The sequence below is a fragment of the Acipenser ruthenus genome, chromosome 21 (assembly GCF_902713425.1).
Source record: "Acipenser ruthenus chromosome 21, fAciRut3.2 maternal haplotype, whole genome shotgun sequence".
Classification (NCBI taxonomy): domain Eukaryota; kingdom Metazoa; phylum Chordata; class Actinopteri; order Acipenseriformes; family Acipenseridae; genus Acipenser; species Acipenser ruthenus.
Window position 1 is genome coordinate 20,710,592 of NC_081209.1, and position 17,545 is coordinate 20,728,136.

Consider the following 17,545-nt stretch of genomic DNA (forward strand, 5'->3'; position numbering starts at 1 on the left):
CAGCTGTGGGCTTTGTACTGTTGCCAGGCAACTGGGATGTACGGTGGCTCAATGGGGACATAATAATAACAATTTGTATGGTCTAGATCCTGAGATTTGTTTATCCTGTGATCTCAAAAATAACGATTTGAAATGTCGAGTGACTGAATTTTTTTTCTGATCGCGACATAATCCCTGGAGTGGACCATAGGTCTTATCATCCCAACTGAGACTGGCATGACTGCACTGCATGTCTGCAAAATAGCTTTTTTACATTTCCTCAACCTAGTGAAAATGAGTCCACACCTAACTTCAATAAGTTCCGAATGTTAGTCCATATCACAAATCTGAACCACTGCCAGTCTTTCACCGTCTGGACTGTAACGCTTTGTGTCTCCTGTAGTTCCGAACTCTCCCCCAAAAGACGTGACGGTGGTGAGCAAGGAAGGGAGACCTCGAACCATCATCATCAACTGGCAGCCTCCGTCCGAAGCCAACGGCAAGATCACAGGTAACGGAGCCTTTCATCCTCGTTTCATCCATGAAGAACCGCAACATACAATGATCGATTCAGCTAAAACAAACAGTGACGGATTAAGCTGGTTTAAAAAAATGATCCTTGCAGTTGTCTGTTTTCAGTATAGCAAAGTCTACTTTGGATACAGATGAGCCCCCCTTCCTATATTTTTTTTTTTTTTTGAGCTTTCAAAAGTATCACCTGCAGCTGCTAGTAGTAATAGGAGATTGATGATTGAATCCCGTTCTGTAGTTGTAAACAAGGGTTCAAGGCTGGAGGAAGCTTTTGTCCAAACTGCTAAAACCACTTTTGGGGAATGGAAACATACAGGCCTGTCAATAAGTGCACAGAAGGCTAAACCATGGAAAAAAAAAACCTAGGAATTCTACATTAGTGTAAAGATGATTTGGGGGCATGCAGCAGACATAAGAACTAGTGCAACTGGAATTAAGATTACATTGCATACATTCATGAAATCAGCCCTTAAACACGGTTCAAACTCACTCTTTTACTCTGGTTTAGGCTACATCATCTATTACAGCACGGATGTGAACGCTGAAGTTCATGACTGGGTCATTGAGCCAGTGGTGGGGAACAGACTCACTCACCAGATTCAGGATTTAACCCTTGATACATCGTATTACTTCAAAATCCAGGCACGGAATTCTAAAGGAATGGGACCCATGTCGGAGGCGGTGCAGTTCAGGACTCCCAAAGGTAGGTGGCGATGTCGAGGTAATTGTCATGTAAAATATGGTGGTGTGAGTTGAAGTAATGTTTTTTGGTTTTTGGTTAAGGAGGGGAGTGGTCCGGAAGAAATACACCCAAGCTAGTAGAAGTTCTAACCCTCCTGAGGGTGTGGTGTTCTATACCAAGAATGCCATTTACATTAATCTTCCAGTTTGAAAATAGTTTCCCAGTCACGGTTCATTTTCTCCTGTTATTAGCTTTCTTAATTCCCCTGTAGGTAGTGACAGCTTTGTGTTTAAAATGCTGTTTTAACAAGCTGTCAGTATTCATTCAGAGGGTGCTTCACAAGTTCACAATGGAATCGAATGGTTATGGAAAATCCAGCTTGTTTCAAAGTGAACCAAGTTTAAATGCTGAGTGTCTTAAGAAACAGTACAGAACAGAATAAACACAAGAAATGTTTAGAGAATTTAATATCCAAAAAAACCAGTGATTCTATTGATGTTGTTTTCTAAATAATGGTTTGGTAATCAGCAATTGTTTAAACAGATGTATAAACTGAATATAAGGACCATGGCATTCATATAAGTCAGTCGGACTATCATAGCACAAACTAGCTTTGTTTAATGTTTATCAAAAAGACCATCTTTTGCGTGGTTTTTCATGTTAGCTATAGAAGTCAAAACCAGGTGGCTTGGTTTTAATGGTACTGTTCTTGACGTAGGTGAGTTAATAGTAAGCAAAGTGTCAAGCATTTACAGTTTTGCCATTGTCCAAAGTAACACCTTAGTGTTACATAGTAATAAGTGTAGAGTACAGGCCAATATGTTCAATATTTCTCCAATGTCTTTATACAGTTAAATGCTGTACACATACTGTCTTATACACAAATACATGCTGCAGCCATTTATAGACAGTGATGGATGGCTTTTTATGATGACTTTTCTAATTTGATTAAAAAACATGCTCAATGGGTCAAAGTTTAAACCTGTTTAATCCTAAAGTGTATTTAGGAAATTAAACAGCAACTGCCGCCCCTACTGTAGTTCGCCGTGCTGAAAACCTGCCTGCCTGCACCTCTCCCCTGTCTAAACACCTCTCTATTTTCTCTCCCTCCACCTAACGCTTGACCTGTTAGCTGAATCTTCTGACAAAATGGCTAATGACCAAGGTAATGGAGCCAAGCCGCTACTTGTCCTTGTCCTTCATTCTGCATCCCTCTCGTATTCGTTTATCTGCTTTCCAAGAACCCACAGCCCCCCGATTCCAAAGCCTTGCTTATTGCCAAAAAGCCTCTTTCACAAAACACACATTTAGAATTGCTAATGTTCATACGGGGGGCAGTTTTCAAATACAAAAATGTATCCAACCTAATTGATAGAAATACATGAAAAGAAATGCAAGTACAACTGGCCTCCACCAGCTTATTTTTTTATGTTCACAAAACGCTGAGGAATGTGTTTTTAAGGACACAGTACTTTGAAAAATGAGAATAAACCCTCTCTACAGTGGTCTCCTGAACTGCAAACTCAATTTAATTAATCAAAACTGGCTTTAAAAATAGTCCTTAACAAAACATTCCTTAACGTTTTGTGAATAGGGCCCTATATTACCTTATTGACTACTTACTATGTTGTTCGGTTGAGATTTCTCTACTGTAAGTCAGTGCTAGATTTGAATCCATGCATATTAGCACAGTATGACTATGGCAGCCTTTAGCTATGATTTATTCTCCTCTTCTCTTGATCAGCTTCTGGACCAGTTAAACCAGGCGGTCGCAACACAATACCACACAGGGAGTTCGGCTCAGTTGGTAATGTAGCTGTTTATTTAGTTTTTATTTAAATTATTTTCTGAATTGAGGGGTTGGTTTTTATCAACGTTTATCTCTCGTGGATAAGCCACGGCTCTATTTTTGTTTTGTGTTTTCCCCATTTGACACCCTAATTGCATCAACCATCTACCTGGATTATCACAAGACTTCCACTAAAAAAAGTAGTTGTTGCAATTCAGGTACATTACCTGGTACTGTAAAAATACAGCTGTGGCTCATCCCCACGGGGGTATCTCTTAGTAAGGATAACTAATTAAATAGATTCATGTTTTTTAGACTGAGAAATAAATCGTTCTATATATTCAGTCCATTAGTTTTCTAGACCTCAACACATGTCTGCAGCGTTGAAAGATTACCTTTATATTATATATATATATATATATAAAAATATGTGTGTGTGTTTTGAAATTAGTTTTTATGTAAGTATATTTGTTAGGTATACCCCAACCCAAGACTTATACTGTATACTGTGAACCCACTTCTGTTTTAAAGTTAACAGCCTCACAGAATTCTTGAAACGTAAAAGAACATCTGAATGTGTCAGACTAGCGGAACCCATTCTTAGATACTCAGCTATCAATTTAGAATTATAATTTGAATGGTGCACAAACAGTGGAAAGGTAATTCATTTATCAAGTAGGCAGTTTAGTGGAGTACTCTTTATAAAGGACCCCTGGTATGAGCGTCACTGACTCTGGTGTTGATTGGTCTGTTCCAGGGAGACCCAGCCACTCGGGGAGCCCGACCCCCACTCTGGATAACAACATGCTGCTGATTATAATCGTGTCTGTGGGCGCCTTCACCATCATCGTCGTGGTGATCGTGGCTGCCCTCTGTACCTGGCGCACCAACTCCCAGCAGAAGAAGTATGTGCAGACACACACACAAAAAAAATGTTTTTAGCATTTACACTTGTTACAAAAATGTGTGCCATGTACCCACATCTTCAGAACAGCTAATGGTGAAGCTTGGTATACACATTGTTTCTTACGTGTGAAACGCCAGTGAAAGCTGTTGTGCAGATAATAAAAATACAACAGCTGTTACAAAATCAAATGCCTATCAGTGCTTTTTTTAGTGTATTAGTGTTAAAATATATAAAATACTAGGGTGGATACTATTTGCTGTTGAATTCAAAGCCCCCTTGTTGACTCCGGTGTGATTCGCTCTGCTCTGCAGGAAGAGGGCAGCCTGTAAATCAGTGAACGGCTCTCACAAGTACAAGGTCAACTCGAAGGACCTGAAACCACCAGACCTGTGGATCCACCACGAGAGGCTGGAGCTGAAACCCATCGACAAGTCTCCAGAGCCCAACCCTGTCATGACGGAGACACCCATCCCCCACACCTCTCAGGACATCCCGCCAGTGGACACCGCCATGGACAGCAGCATCCTCCAGCGACGCAACTCCTACCGCGGTGAGCCACCAGCAGGGGGCACTGCAGGGGGAAGGTCACGCAACCACCGATAAGGCATTTCAATGTTAGGAGAGTTTTGAGTGGAAAATGACTGGCCTTACACACATGCTGTTTAGGGCACGTCCTGAGGGGCTACTTGTATAATACATAATACAATGGGCCATTTTGTTAAGAGTAATTAAATCGGACAGGGTGTGTGTGTATTCCTGCCAACAATAAAACACACTTATTTGTTCATTCACAAACCATTTGGTGAACTGTAACGAGCTATGTTGTGCTTTTGGTTTTGTGTCACGATATGAACGATACATACATGTAGTTTACAAAAATTCGGTAGTCTTTGGCTAGATACAGCTTAAGCAACTGTCAGCACTCTATATATATTTAGGACTGTTTTTTAACTGTTACAACTCGCCCTCTCGTTTTAAGTGTTACAAAAGCATGACAGTATTTTTTTTATTATTTTATTTTTCCATACAGTTGAGTGGGCTTAACTAATCAGTATACATTATTTAAACTGTTGACAGAATGTTTTCAGAACTCTGAATCCGGTAGCATTTTGAATTCTGAACAGCCAGACAGCATTCAACAGAATTGCCACCCATAGGTTCTAAAAGAATTTACTACAAAAGTGCGTCTCCAATAGTATTGAACTTAAGAACCCGGTGGAAGATGTGCGTTGCAGCAGTGTTCAGTATGAATGAAAAGCCATTGAACAGTGCAGTTGTGCCCGGAGGTCTGTTTAGCAGGTGCACTGGTAGTTGAGTAGGTGAATGGAGTGGCACTCCCTGCCATTGAGGGGCCAGTCCTTGCTTGTTCTGAAGGCCGGGTCGATGTTTGATTTGCAGGGCATGAATCAGAGGACAGCATGTCCACACTAGCAGGGCGGCGGGGGATGAGACCCAGAATGATGATGCCTTTCGACACCCAGCCCCCACAACGTAAGTCTGCTACCCAGATCAGCCTTCTCTTCCTGCGCTAGGATGCTCTGCAGTCACATGCTATTCAAGGGACAATATTCATAGTTACACGTTATTTAGGCTAGATCAGCCAGTGAGGAAGCAAGAGACAGCGCCATCTGCTGATCTGTCACTTTGGATCAGGTTTCTTTTTGTTTTGCTGGCGAAACACTGCTGTGCACAATGGCGCTTACTAACAAAGACACATTGGATTATCTAGTCTAGTCATTTAGCATTGAAGAGCTGCTACTGAACTTGTAGTCAAAGCACCTAAATACAAAAAATATAAATATATATATATATATATATATATATATATAATATATATATATATATAAACTGTATATACAGTAAAAAATTACAATCTAAAACTGAAGCTACTAACTTTACTAACAAATACATGTTTATCATTTTGTAGTAACAGTAAGTTAATGTATCGCAACCATTATGAGTTTATATTTAAAAAAAAAAAAAAAGAGGTTACAATATATAAACTATTTATTATTTCAGTTTTGCAGTCAGCTGGGTTCATTTCACCTGGCTGTGCTTCGTTTTAAATATAGTACTTCACTTTTTCTTTCTTTGTAGGTTACTAGTACAGCTTGGTAACGTTTTTTTTTTGTTTTTTTTTAATGGTTTAAACTTCAGGGTAAGTGCTCAAGTGAATAGGACACTATTTTCACAGAAGGGATACTTGCTTTAGACAGTCATGCTGCATTAGGTTTTCTCCCTCGTAGCTTGTATTCCCCAAATTCATCCATATATAATGTATCTCTTGAAATTGGCGATGTTTTCAGCGGGCTGCACCTTGCTCACACTGTATCTGTCTTGTGTGCAGCTGTCAGGTTACTGCAGTCAACCTGTGTGCAGTATCTGATAAACTGAAGCGTCCCTGTAATGTGTTTAAGGGAGGCTTGCCTGTGGTCTTAATGCTTTCTGAATGAAAACGAGCTTGCTAAATTCGTTTTGCCTGTAACTTGCCAAGAAATTTCTTTCACTTACATCAATACAAGAAAGGCAATCTGACAATGTTGGTATACAGTAAAAGTTTTATACAAGGTGGTCTTTTGATAGAGACTGTAGCTTATTGAAGCTAATAATATAAATCTTACCTGTTGTATACTTCTGTTCACTATGCAGGCCTTGCATGTGTTTTCATTTTTAAAAAAGCAATATCGTCTACCTTGCTTGCCTGGTTTCTAGTTACACTGTGAAATGACCTGGTAAGACTACGTAGAAGTAGGGTAAAGAGCTTTCTTCAGACTAGATCTCGCTTTTTAAATACATTTCTTAACTAACTTGCAAGATGAACTTTCTTTAACTCAGTTTCCACTTGTCACCTGAAGAGTCTCTTTTTAAAGCTAGTGTTTTATATACATATTCAGCTGATCCTATTGAACGTTATCACAAAAAAATACATGTTTGCAATAAATATGCTGGTTCCTAAACTACATAGCTGACTGAAGTGAATCGCTGGTATGATTTCAAATTCTTTGATATGAATGTACAGTGTTTCTTTTATCCTGTCTTGCCTCCCCCGTGTCTGTTCTGGGTGTAAACGCGTTCTCTCTGTATTGTGTTCATTCACAGCTGTGATTAGTGCTCATCCCATCCATTCCCTTGATAACCCTCACCACCATTATCACTGCGGCAGCCTGGCCTCCCCGGCACACAGCTATCTCCACCATCAGCTCAACCCACGGCCGCTCGCCAATTCCATCTCCCACATAGACAGGGCCAACTCCTCAGGTGAGACTGGGGATTGACCCACTGCTACAGCTGCAGCTTCAGGAACTTGAGCAGCAGTGTGAGCTCGTGCAATGAGGTTACACTTCAATTTGGACAGGTTTTTGTTTTAATGGTTCACTGTTGTAGACTTACAGATACCAGGGATGGGTCTTGGGATAAGTTCATGTAACATTGTTAACCTAACAAACCCTTTATTGTGGTTGCTGCAGACTGATCTATAGAAAATTGACCAAAGTGTGACCTCTTGTATTTATACGAACTCTGGTGATTAAATAATACTGCGACCAATTTCCTTTATCAACATGGAACACAGTCTGTCTTTAGTATGTTGGCAACATCAGGTCTGCTTGCTCTGGTGGTCTTTGAACGAAGCTCCGTCCTCCTGAAGAGTAGCAGTCCTACATGCTGTGTTTTGTCATCTTCTTGTGCTTGAAGTCTTCAGTTATAAAACTATAGGAATCTTTAAAGACTATTTGAGTAACAGTTTTACCTTGAATATCTTCCACTTTGGTGATGGTTGGAGGCAAAACTTTAGAACCTTTAATGGCAGATCACCAATATCCCAGAAGTATAGATACGGTTTGATAGAAGTGACGCTGTATTCAGGTGACTGCTTATCACACTTGACAGAGAATAACTTTCCATTTCTTTTTGTCAGTGTGTGCCTTACAGGTGATTATGGCTCATGCATCTTCTAAAATACATTTGAAAGGACTGCCCTTTTTTTTATTTCCCCTGCAAACAATAACTAAAGCTGTTAACCTTCTCACAAGCTTTGCACAACTCATTTGTTATATAAATGGGGTTAGGTTTTTTTTGTTTTTGTTTTTTTTTTTTAAATGAAAGAATGTTTTTTATAGAATGATGCCTGTAATATATTAAACAGTAATCCATCACAGGCTGAGATTTAAATGGTTGAATGTTTGGCTCACCAAAACAAAGCTAGCTTTCGAGAAAGGTGGGACAGATTGGTGTCTACACACGGATATTGAATTTGATTCCTCCAGGCAAAAACATTATGAATAACATTGAGTTGTACTTGCCGTAATTCCTGAATTATAATAAAATGCAATTTACATTCAAATAAAAAATACAATGTATAAGAATTACTGGAATTACTCATAATGAGCATTATAATATGTATGTTGTGTCTGCAAGCAATTCTCTGTAATTGAAAGTTATTTTTAGTTTGGTAATTGCAAACATAAGTAATGACATTTCTTAGCTTTGGTACCTTTCCTTTAGCTCTTTAGGAAACTAGAGGGTTTGAAGCTATTCAAAGGAATTGTTCATTTCTTTTCGTATAAATTACTCCAATAGATGCATTTTTTAACCATGTAAATGTCATTTCATGTGAAAATACTAGATTTAATTATCAGATGTTTTGCATAAGTGTATCTTTCAAAATTGTATTCCAACAAATAGTTTTCCAGTGCATCAGGTTTTCAGTTGGACTCTTGTCCCTATAGTTAAAATAAGCACATTTCTCCAGCTTCAGCTCTGGAGGCCAGGGTTTGAATCCTATTCTGGTCACATGGACCTGCGTTTGGTGTCTCACCCTAGGCCTCAGTGGGTACTACTACACAACAACCACCACCAGCAGCACCACCCAGTTTGGCACAAATGTCAGTCAACTGCTTGAGAGCAGCCCAGGACTGAATATCAGGCCAGGGAGGTTCATGTCAGGTTTGAGGTGCGTTCACAGGAAAGCTCCTCTCCCTGATCTTGAAGACATTGAAAAAGATTTCTAACCGTAATCATTTGGCATTGATTTGATTTATTTTCATTTAGTATTTAAATAATTACCTGACTCCCTGCCATTCAAAAATAAATAAATATACTAAATAAAAGAATGTTAACAAAATTTTATAGATATCCTCGGTTTTGAATTTGAAACATGGTGCAATAAATGCAAACCAGTAAGCAAATGTTCTGTCCGTGGGTGAGTGCATGAGAGGTCCCTGTGCTTTCTTGCAGAGTCTGTGAGGAACACCCCCAGCACTGACCCTGTGCCGGTAGTGAGTCAGCCTGCCTGCAGCATGGAGCACATGGAGCCTGAAGCCAGCTTCCTGAGCAGCGCCCCTGAGGAGGAGCCCAGCCGCAACCCCCCCACCGCACACGTGCGTCCATCACACCCGCTCAAGAGCTTTGCTGTGCCTGCGGTGCCCCCTGCCTCCCCCTTTGAGTCCCCCGCACTGCCCAGCACCCCCCTGCTCACTCAGACAGGTACGAGAGAAGGAGGAGCCCACAGAACCTCAGGCCGTGCTGGCGTATTTCTCGATTTCTTCAGGTGTCGCAAGCAAATTATTATTTTGGTTTCACGCACATCATGGCAAAAATGTATATAATCCATTTAAATAAAATATTATGGTGCAGAAAGACTTGCGCTATTTGAATGTAATGCTTTTTTTCCCACAGAAAAGGGAATTGTCCGGTATTTCTTTGTCCTAATGACAACACCCCCAGCACTGACCATAAGACAATACAGAATGAGCAGCTCCTCAAGAAAAGCTGCAACTCTATTAGATGGCTGTGTTTCCACAACAAAGTAAACCATTAGAAGTAACGTATTTGAAAGACACATGAGGTTGTATATAACTAATACCAATAGATTTATTGGTATTAGTTATATATGTTAAAAAATGGAAACACAAAATGAATAATGGGGCTAGCAAGTAAGTTTACCTGTGTTTTGTTCAATATTCTTAACCATGAAAGTGGCAGTGTTTTTATTTGACCAACAAACTATTTGCTGACCATTCATTATCATGTATTTATTTTTTAAAGTACTGGGAAGTTTTGGGGCTGAAATCTGCAGCAAATTTTGAACGTAGATTTAGGCCCCGGTGAGACATCAAAGTTGTTGCTATGGTTTCAGGGACCACGCCCCAGGTGCACTCTGTGAAAACAGCCTCCATCGGGACGCTGGGAAGGACCCGCTGTCCCATGCCAGTCACAGTGCCCAGCGCACCCGACGTACCCGAGACCAGCAGCATGCTGGAGGATGCGGAGAGTGTAAGTACAGCAGTGCTTCAGTGCTGCAAACCTCTCCCTGGGTCAGATTCAATCTGTCCCCTCACTCTATTCGTACACACTGCGGTGGCACCTCCAGCTCTTGCCATGTGAAGTGGTACTCTTTGGGATCCACACCTGTTCTGTTTAATAATGTGGTCCTCAGAACCACTCCCCAGTACTTTTAGAATAATGCAGCAGTAGAAAGCACTGGGAACAGCGAATGTGTTAAGCACAGTGGTGTTAATAATGCTGTGTTTGTATTTGTATTTCAAAATTATATATACAGTGGTTCACTCTCTTTTAAATGTGTAACACTACTTCACAATAATATTACTACAACTTATGTGGATATATGTGTACAATATGAATACATCTGACTTTATATTGCAACTTTTTGGCACCACTGAATGTGTGTATAAACTGGATAAATAGACATAGACACACATCAATTGGGACAGGCATTTGTAAACAATAGTTATTGATCAAATGCAGCTAAATGTTTTAAATTCAAATCCATTTATCTATCCAGGATTTTAATTTTAACTGTTAATTTTTTTTTTTTTCTAATAAACTTCTCTCTGTTTATTTCTCTTTCCCTGCTTTGTGCTTTACTTCGTCCCTTTTGCTTTTCTTTGTTTTTCCCGCTTTTTATTTGTTTTGTCTTTGGCTACTTTTATGTGCTTCTATATACAAATTGTGTTTTTAAACCACTACTAAAATCCATTTACACATCAATGTAACCACCATGCCTACCAATGCTCTGACAACACGTGTCTCCATGTTGTTTCCACCCATTGGCAGTCTCACTGACCCCCATGTCGTCAACCCCCCCCTTCCCCCTCCTGCAGTAACCTGTTCCTTTGCTTTAGAATTACGAGACGGATGAACTGACCGAGGAAATGGCCCATCTGGAGGGACTGATGAAGGACCTAAACGCCATCACAACAGCCTGATCTTAACCCACGAGGGAACATCTCTAAATTACAAGCAAAAAAAAAAAAAAAAAAGCATTTACAAAACTACAAACAAAAAACTCTTGGCTCTCCTGTGAAGACTGAGCAATTTTAGAGACACTTCATGTTTTTAAGAAGAAATAACATTCACAAAAAAAAGCTGGTGAAAAAAAATCATTTGTCGATGGAGACAAGTTATGGTGTTTTTCTTTGGTTACCATGGAAACCGTGTTCGGACAGACGCCATTTTGTAACTCTTAAGAGAAAAAAAAAAAAAAGTTGGCCGTTTTTTGGTGCTTAATGCACAGATCTACAGTGTTTGGACATTTACATTAATGTGTCTATACTTGTGTTCCCCATCCCCCATCCCCATCCCCATCCCCATCCCCATCCCCATCCCCCTCCCCCATCGTCACCCCTTTTTTGTGTGAGCTGAAATAGGACGTCTGAAATTCATATTTTTTTCCCATAGCTCGGCCATTTTGTACCTAGTGCCCTGAGCAAATGTGCCTGTTACGTTTTTTTTTTTCTTTTTGCGTTATATATTTTGCCATTACTTTGTATCATGTTTCATTTTATTAACTGTTTTTAGTATATTTTTTTTATTATATATATGCCTCATGCTCTCTCCATCATTGTGATGTCATTGGATCCACAAGTGACAAACAGTCTATGAATTATCTGGTAGTTGCTTTAACCCAAATGGGTGTCTGACATGAACTGTTTGGATTTTCATTCATATTTTTAATGTGCTCAAAAGGATTGTTACCTCTTCAAACTTTTTTATTATTATTTTATTTTAACTTAGACATTAAGTCAAATGTTTTGTGTGGGAGTTCCATTCCAAAGGCTACCTCAACAAACAGGTGCTTTTATGCATTTATATGGTCTCGGCCTGTATCCCTTCCACATTGGGAGGGAGGAAGCTGAACTCCAAGTCTGTGTCCAGTGTTACTTTATCTGTATGTGTAAAATAAAACAGTGTTTGACTTTTTATTCCGACATAGTTAAACTGTTTCATTATAACGGCCCAGAGCTTGTAGCTAACCCTTATGTTACCTGGTGCGAAACAGCTTCCCAGTCAAATCCATTTTTTGCTGTCGTTCTTTTGTTACAGACTTCATTTTTACTGAAGCCCATTTGCCACAATACTGACCGAATCTTCTTTAGGTTCACTTCCTGTGCAACAAGACACACCCCTTTGTTGGTACAAATGTGGCAATTCACGTGGGAATAACCTGAAGTAATTCTTTACAGGAGTCTAGCCTCAAATATGCAGTGCTGTGGAAGGATCACTCCTGCTTCACCCCCAGGTTAGCAACAGAAGGAGTCATTCCACTGAGGGAAGATGAGCGTTTTAATAAAATTGAATCTGCAGTGAAATAAAAGTGAGCGTGAGGCCCTGGAGAGTGCCATGCCGGGGTGGCTTCACCTAATTTAAAGTGACAAAGTCTGTAAAACTGAAAAGAACACAATGGCACAGTTGAGAATGCATGTTACACTTTAACAGTACCCTTGTAGTGACTGCAGTCATTCAGAGTGCTATAGTTAAAATATTTCCTTGTACCCTTTCTTCATTTTCCAAGTTGAACTCAACACTGAGCTGAGACCATCTAAACCCCTCTCTATACACTCCCCCAAGCTGTGATCATGCCCGAGAATCAAAACTCCACATTGGTTTGTTTTAATTACAAAAAATTAAACAGTAATACAGTAGATCAAGCTAGCTCTAATATATATATATACATTAGTCTTAAGTAACTGCATTGAAAATAAATTAACACTTTTTAATGTCTGTTGTACTCAGTTCTGTACATTATTAATTCTATTTTCGTTTAACACATTATCATTAAATGCACTTACCTTGGTTCTCACTAGAGGGCACTAAAAAACTCAGCACAAAACCAGGGAGTAATGCTCTAGTTTCTGTCCCTCATGAACTGTCAAAGAAGAGAACTGGTGTGTTTGTTTTTTTTTTTTTTAATCTGCGAGAATCGGACTATATTCAGATTTTCTTAAAATTAAACACCTGAGCCAATCATGGCCACATCTAGTTTTCAAATGTGATCTTGAACAGGTATTAATCAGTTAAAACTAAACACTACAAATAAGACCTACCCACAAAATTAGGTCTTTTGGCTAGGATTACCTGGCTGCAATCTTTCACCCACCTGTAGAATTTCAAACTACTGGTTTAAGAACAATGCAGCGCAGCACCCAGTCCTTCTGCGATGCACAGAGTTACGTTCTTGGTTATAAAAGGTGTGTTTTTGAAATGGGACTCCCAAGCAAAGATCATGTTAACCTCTAGCTGGTTATATGAAGAAAACAAGTAGCTAGGTAAACGGCTGAAATGAAATGTAAATTAAAAAAAAAAAAAAGAAAAAAATTAAAATGTTCATGTTATAAATGTTGTTTCCTCCCCCTTTTACCCAAAGAATGACATCATTACAATCATGTTACTGGTTATACTTTTGTGAATCTCGTATTTTTATTATGTACATCCCCATGAATGTTAAATATAACTGTGGAAGGAATTTTAATTATGGTTACAAAAGCTCAAAGTTGCGGAGGAAGGTTTGGGAGAAACTGTTGTAGACAGTTCAGGTTTGTTTTGCACTTTCACAATTTTCAAAGTACATTTTCTTCCATATCCTGTGTTTTAAAAATGTTCAAGCTATGCTTTGTGTATCGTGTAGTGTCCTAGTTTAGTGATTGGCAGCTGTCTTTTTATTTGTTGCCTCTGAAATCGGAGCTGCAAAAAAAACGTCCATGTTATTTTGTATTGGCGTTCCAATACATTTTATATCCAATTACTACGAATCTGAAAATACAGTTTGTTGTGTATATTTTATGTCCCGTGGGTCTCAGGGTATGTTTCTTTTTGTTCTTATAAAAACTGGGTTGCTGTGTGGCATAAACCTTTTTATCAATTCCTTTCACGATACAGGCTTTATCGAGCAAACATATATACAACTTGTCAAACATACTGTGTCTTGGGAATTGATTTAAAAAAAGGAATTGACCCTAACACTGCTGTGCACATTGAAGTGTAAATGGAAAAGACTGAGTAAATTAGTAAATACCGCTGCACAGCAGTCACTGTTCTAGAAGCAAAACAGCAACTTATATATCTGACATGAATATTTTTCACAGTGCTTTAGCATTTAGGAACAATTCTAAATGTTTTCAAACTGTTTCCAGTATTACTCTAAACCATCATCATCTCTAACACAGGTTATTATTTGATTGTATTAAAAATCTAAAACTAGAGAATTTTTATATGATGGATATCTGGGTTACAGCAAGCCAACAGGTTTGTATTATGGCTGTGCTAGTTATCTCATTCACATGTTACTGCAGAGGTATAAAAACCAACTACAAGGGGAACGAGAGCTGCTGCAGCCTCCACATGCTTCCTGCAGAAACTGGCTGCCTAAACCATTTAATAAACTACTACCTGTACAAGCAAACTAAACCCAAGTAATGAACACAAATACTGAATTACTGGATAACTAATACATATTAAACTAAAAAATAAGTATTGGACCTTAGCAACACAAGATACCTGAAGACATGATAGTAAAGTTTAAAATCAAACCACTGCACGAGCAACCATTTCAGACAAGCATTTAGAATGATAAAAGGAACAGCAACAACAATACTGATGGTCAATCTTCCAGAATGACAAGTACAATAGTCCAATTAAAGCAGGAAAAGGCCACTCAAAGCAAGTAGAAATTAGAGGAATCAAAGAGTCAGGTAATGTTGAATCCATAAAGCTTCAGCTAATTCAGTCTTATGGTGTTAATTTACTTTATGTTGAGGTTACAGTTGAAAAGCAGTTCAAAATAATGTTTACTGTTTTTTTTTTTTTTTTTTTTTTTTTTTTAATATAATCTCGCGGATTAGAATATTTTTTCTATTTGTTAACTACAATGTCAAAATACAGTAGGTGCTTTCTGAAATAGAAATTAAATAACATGCGTAGCTTAAGATAAAGAAATTGTAAAAAGGGGATTGCATGTTTTTTTTGGTGATACATTTTTTTTTTTTTTTTCAGTTCATGCCTACAGAGCAGATTTTAACAGACTTAAAAAGAAATTGGCCATGGTAAAAACTCATTTTCAAACTGTGTGGCAAACATCATTTTAATTTGTATCAGTGCCACTTTTACTAACCCCCTTATTATGTAGTTTGACTTTTCATGTGAAGTCATATATAGAATGAACAAAGCAATTCTATACATCTAATAGCCAAACAAACAAGTAACTGGGATCTCTGTTCTACTGGTTAAAGGGGATGGTAATTCAACTTAAGTATCATCACCAACACCTTGACTGGTGTGTACTTGTTTACAGCACCTCTGGGAGCAGGCCTCTAATCAAATATATCCTCTTATTTCTGCCCTCTGCCTCTTGCCGCGTTTTATAAAAAGTATTGTCAGAATACTCTAAAGTGCAGTGAAAGTTGCCATGTGCACACAAGGCACACCAACATTGATATTGATATAAATAAACACATTCTCACATACCTAAAACAAAAATAGTAAATATGGCAGATTAAATATTACGGTAGGTGGTCAAACCCTAGCCAAAACGGTTTGTCTGAAATGTCTTTATGATAACTGATTCAAAATGGACTCTGGGCTACCAGACCTGAGGTCTGAGTAAAACCCATCCCTGAAATATTACTAACAATAAGGTAGGAGCACCCACACCACTGCATCCCAACAAAGCTCTGTTCTGCCTAGCTATATTCAATGAAGTAAGGAATTGAGCTGGAATAACCAATGTATAAGCCAGAGTTGGTTTGGGGGGCAGGAAGGAACAGGGTTGCACAGCATGGAATGGTGGTGGAGGAGGTGCAATCAATGGCTTGCAGATTATATACTAGAGCACAGCTGTCCAAACTACTAGATCCATATCAATAGAGACATCCAAATAAACATTTAAAAAACACTGACAGAAAAAGAGTTCACTAAAAAACAACTACACAAAGACGGGATTCCAGTACTTTTCCACTAGCCTAAAAATTGCACGTTTAAACATCAATGTTGCTGCATTTAGATTACACTTGCAAAATAAAATAAAATAAAAAAATACAACCTTATTTGTGATACTTCAAAATAGGAAAATACATAAAGAGGGGTCCTTGTTATATCTCAAGCATTTGTTTGACAATCTGTTGGTTTCAGAGGCCCCAATTAGCACTAATCTTTTTTCAGTGTTATAAAAAGTACAGAAAGTGCAGCAATTCTAAAATTCCAGGACAAATTCACACACAATGCCAGTAAACACAGCCCCATCCTTCATTATTAAAGAGAAGCAGCCCACTGCAAGTCATCTGAACATGTATACAGGATTGATCAGAGGAGCACTAGGGAGACTCTTGTTGACAGTACAGTACTGGACCATAGCCTTCTACAACTGACTCCCAGCTCCCTGCACATTCACAATATCAACATCAGAAGAGAGAGACATGTAGAAAACAATGTACTGATTAGAGGAGAAACCTCAAAATGGAGTGATGTAACCAGTAGTGTACCACAGGGATCAGTATTCGGTCCTCTACTATTCCTAATCTACATTAATGATTTAGATTCTGGTATAGTAAGCAAACTTGTTACATTTGCAGACAACACAAAAATAGGAATAGTGGCAAACACCATTGCAGCAGCAAAGGTCATTCAAAATGATCTAGACAGCATTCAGAACTGGGCAGACACATGGCAAATGACATTTAATAGAGAAATGTAAGGTACTGCAGGCAGGCAATAAAAATGTGCATTATAAATATCATATGGGAGATACTGAAATTGAAGAAGGGAACTATGAAAAAGACCTAGGAGTTTATGTTGACTCAGAAATGTCTTCATCTAGACAATGTGGGGAAGCTATAAAAAAGGCCAACAAGATGCTCGGATATATTGTGAGAAGTGTTGAATTTAAATCAAGGGAAGTAATGTTAAAACTTTACAATACATTAGTAAGACCTCACCTAGAATATTGTGTTCAGTACTGGTCACCTTGCTACAAAAAGGATACTGCTGCTCTAGAAAGAGTGCCAAGAAGACCGACCAGAATTATTCTGGGTTTAAAAGGCATGTCATATGCAGACAGGTTAAAAGAATCGCATCTATTCAGTCTTGAACAAAGAAAACTAAAAGGTAATTCTAAAAAGGTATTGACAATATCGACCCAAGGAACTTTTTCTACCTGATAAAAGAAACAAGGACCAGGGGTCACAACTGGAGATTAGATAAAGCGGCATTCAGAAGAGAAAATAGGAGGCACTTATTTATTTTATGTTTTTTACACAGAAAATTGTGAGAGTCTGGAACCAACTCCCCAGTAATGTTGTTGAAGCCGACACCCTGGGATCCATCAAGAAGCTGCATGATGAGATTCTGGGAACAATAAGCTACTAAC

The 17,545-nt window shown here is 38.7% G+C and overlaps 1 protein-coding gene across 9 annotated transcripts in view; it reads left to right on the forward strand.

Moving 5' to 3' along the window:
- The window catches only part of LOC117964337 (neogenin-like), a 161,981-nt gene extending 148,013 nt beyond the window's left edge, over positions 1-13,968 (forward strand). For 4 of the 9 annotated variants that reach the window (XM_058994978.1, XM_058994982.1, XM_058994981.1 and 1 more), the window contains exons 19-29: positions 383-490; positions 1,019-1,213; positions 2,325-2,357; positions 2,937-2,999; positions 3,739-3,886; positions 4,200-4,438; positions 5,287-5,379; positions 6,988-7,146; positions 9,124-9,372; positions 10,025-10,161; positions 11,031-13,968. In XM_058994978.1, the coding sequence (XP_058850961.1) occupies positions 383-490; positions 1,019-1,213; positions 2,325-2,357; positions 2,937-2,999; positions 3,739-3,886; positions 4,200-4,438; positions 5,287-5,379; positions 6,988-7,146; positions 9,124-9,372; positions 10,025-10,161; positions 11,031-11,114 (1,508 nt within the window). In that variant the 3' untranslated portion in view covers positions 11,115-13,968. Of the gene's footprint in view, positions 1-382; positions 491-1,018; positions 1,214-2,324; positions 2,358-2,936; positions 3,000-3,738; positions 3,887-4,199; positions 4,439-5,286; positions 5,380-6,987; positions 7,147-9,123; positions 9,373-10,024; positions 10,162-10,962 lie in introns of all 9 variants that reach the window. The other 5 variants (XM_058994985.1, XM_058994987.1, XM_058994983.1 and 2 more) reach the window with 4 other exon arrangements.
- The last annotated feature ends 3,577 nt before the right edge of the window (positions 13,969-17,545 follow it).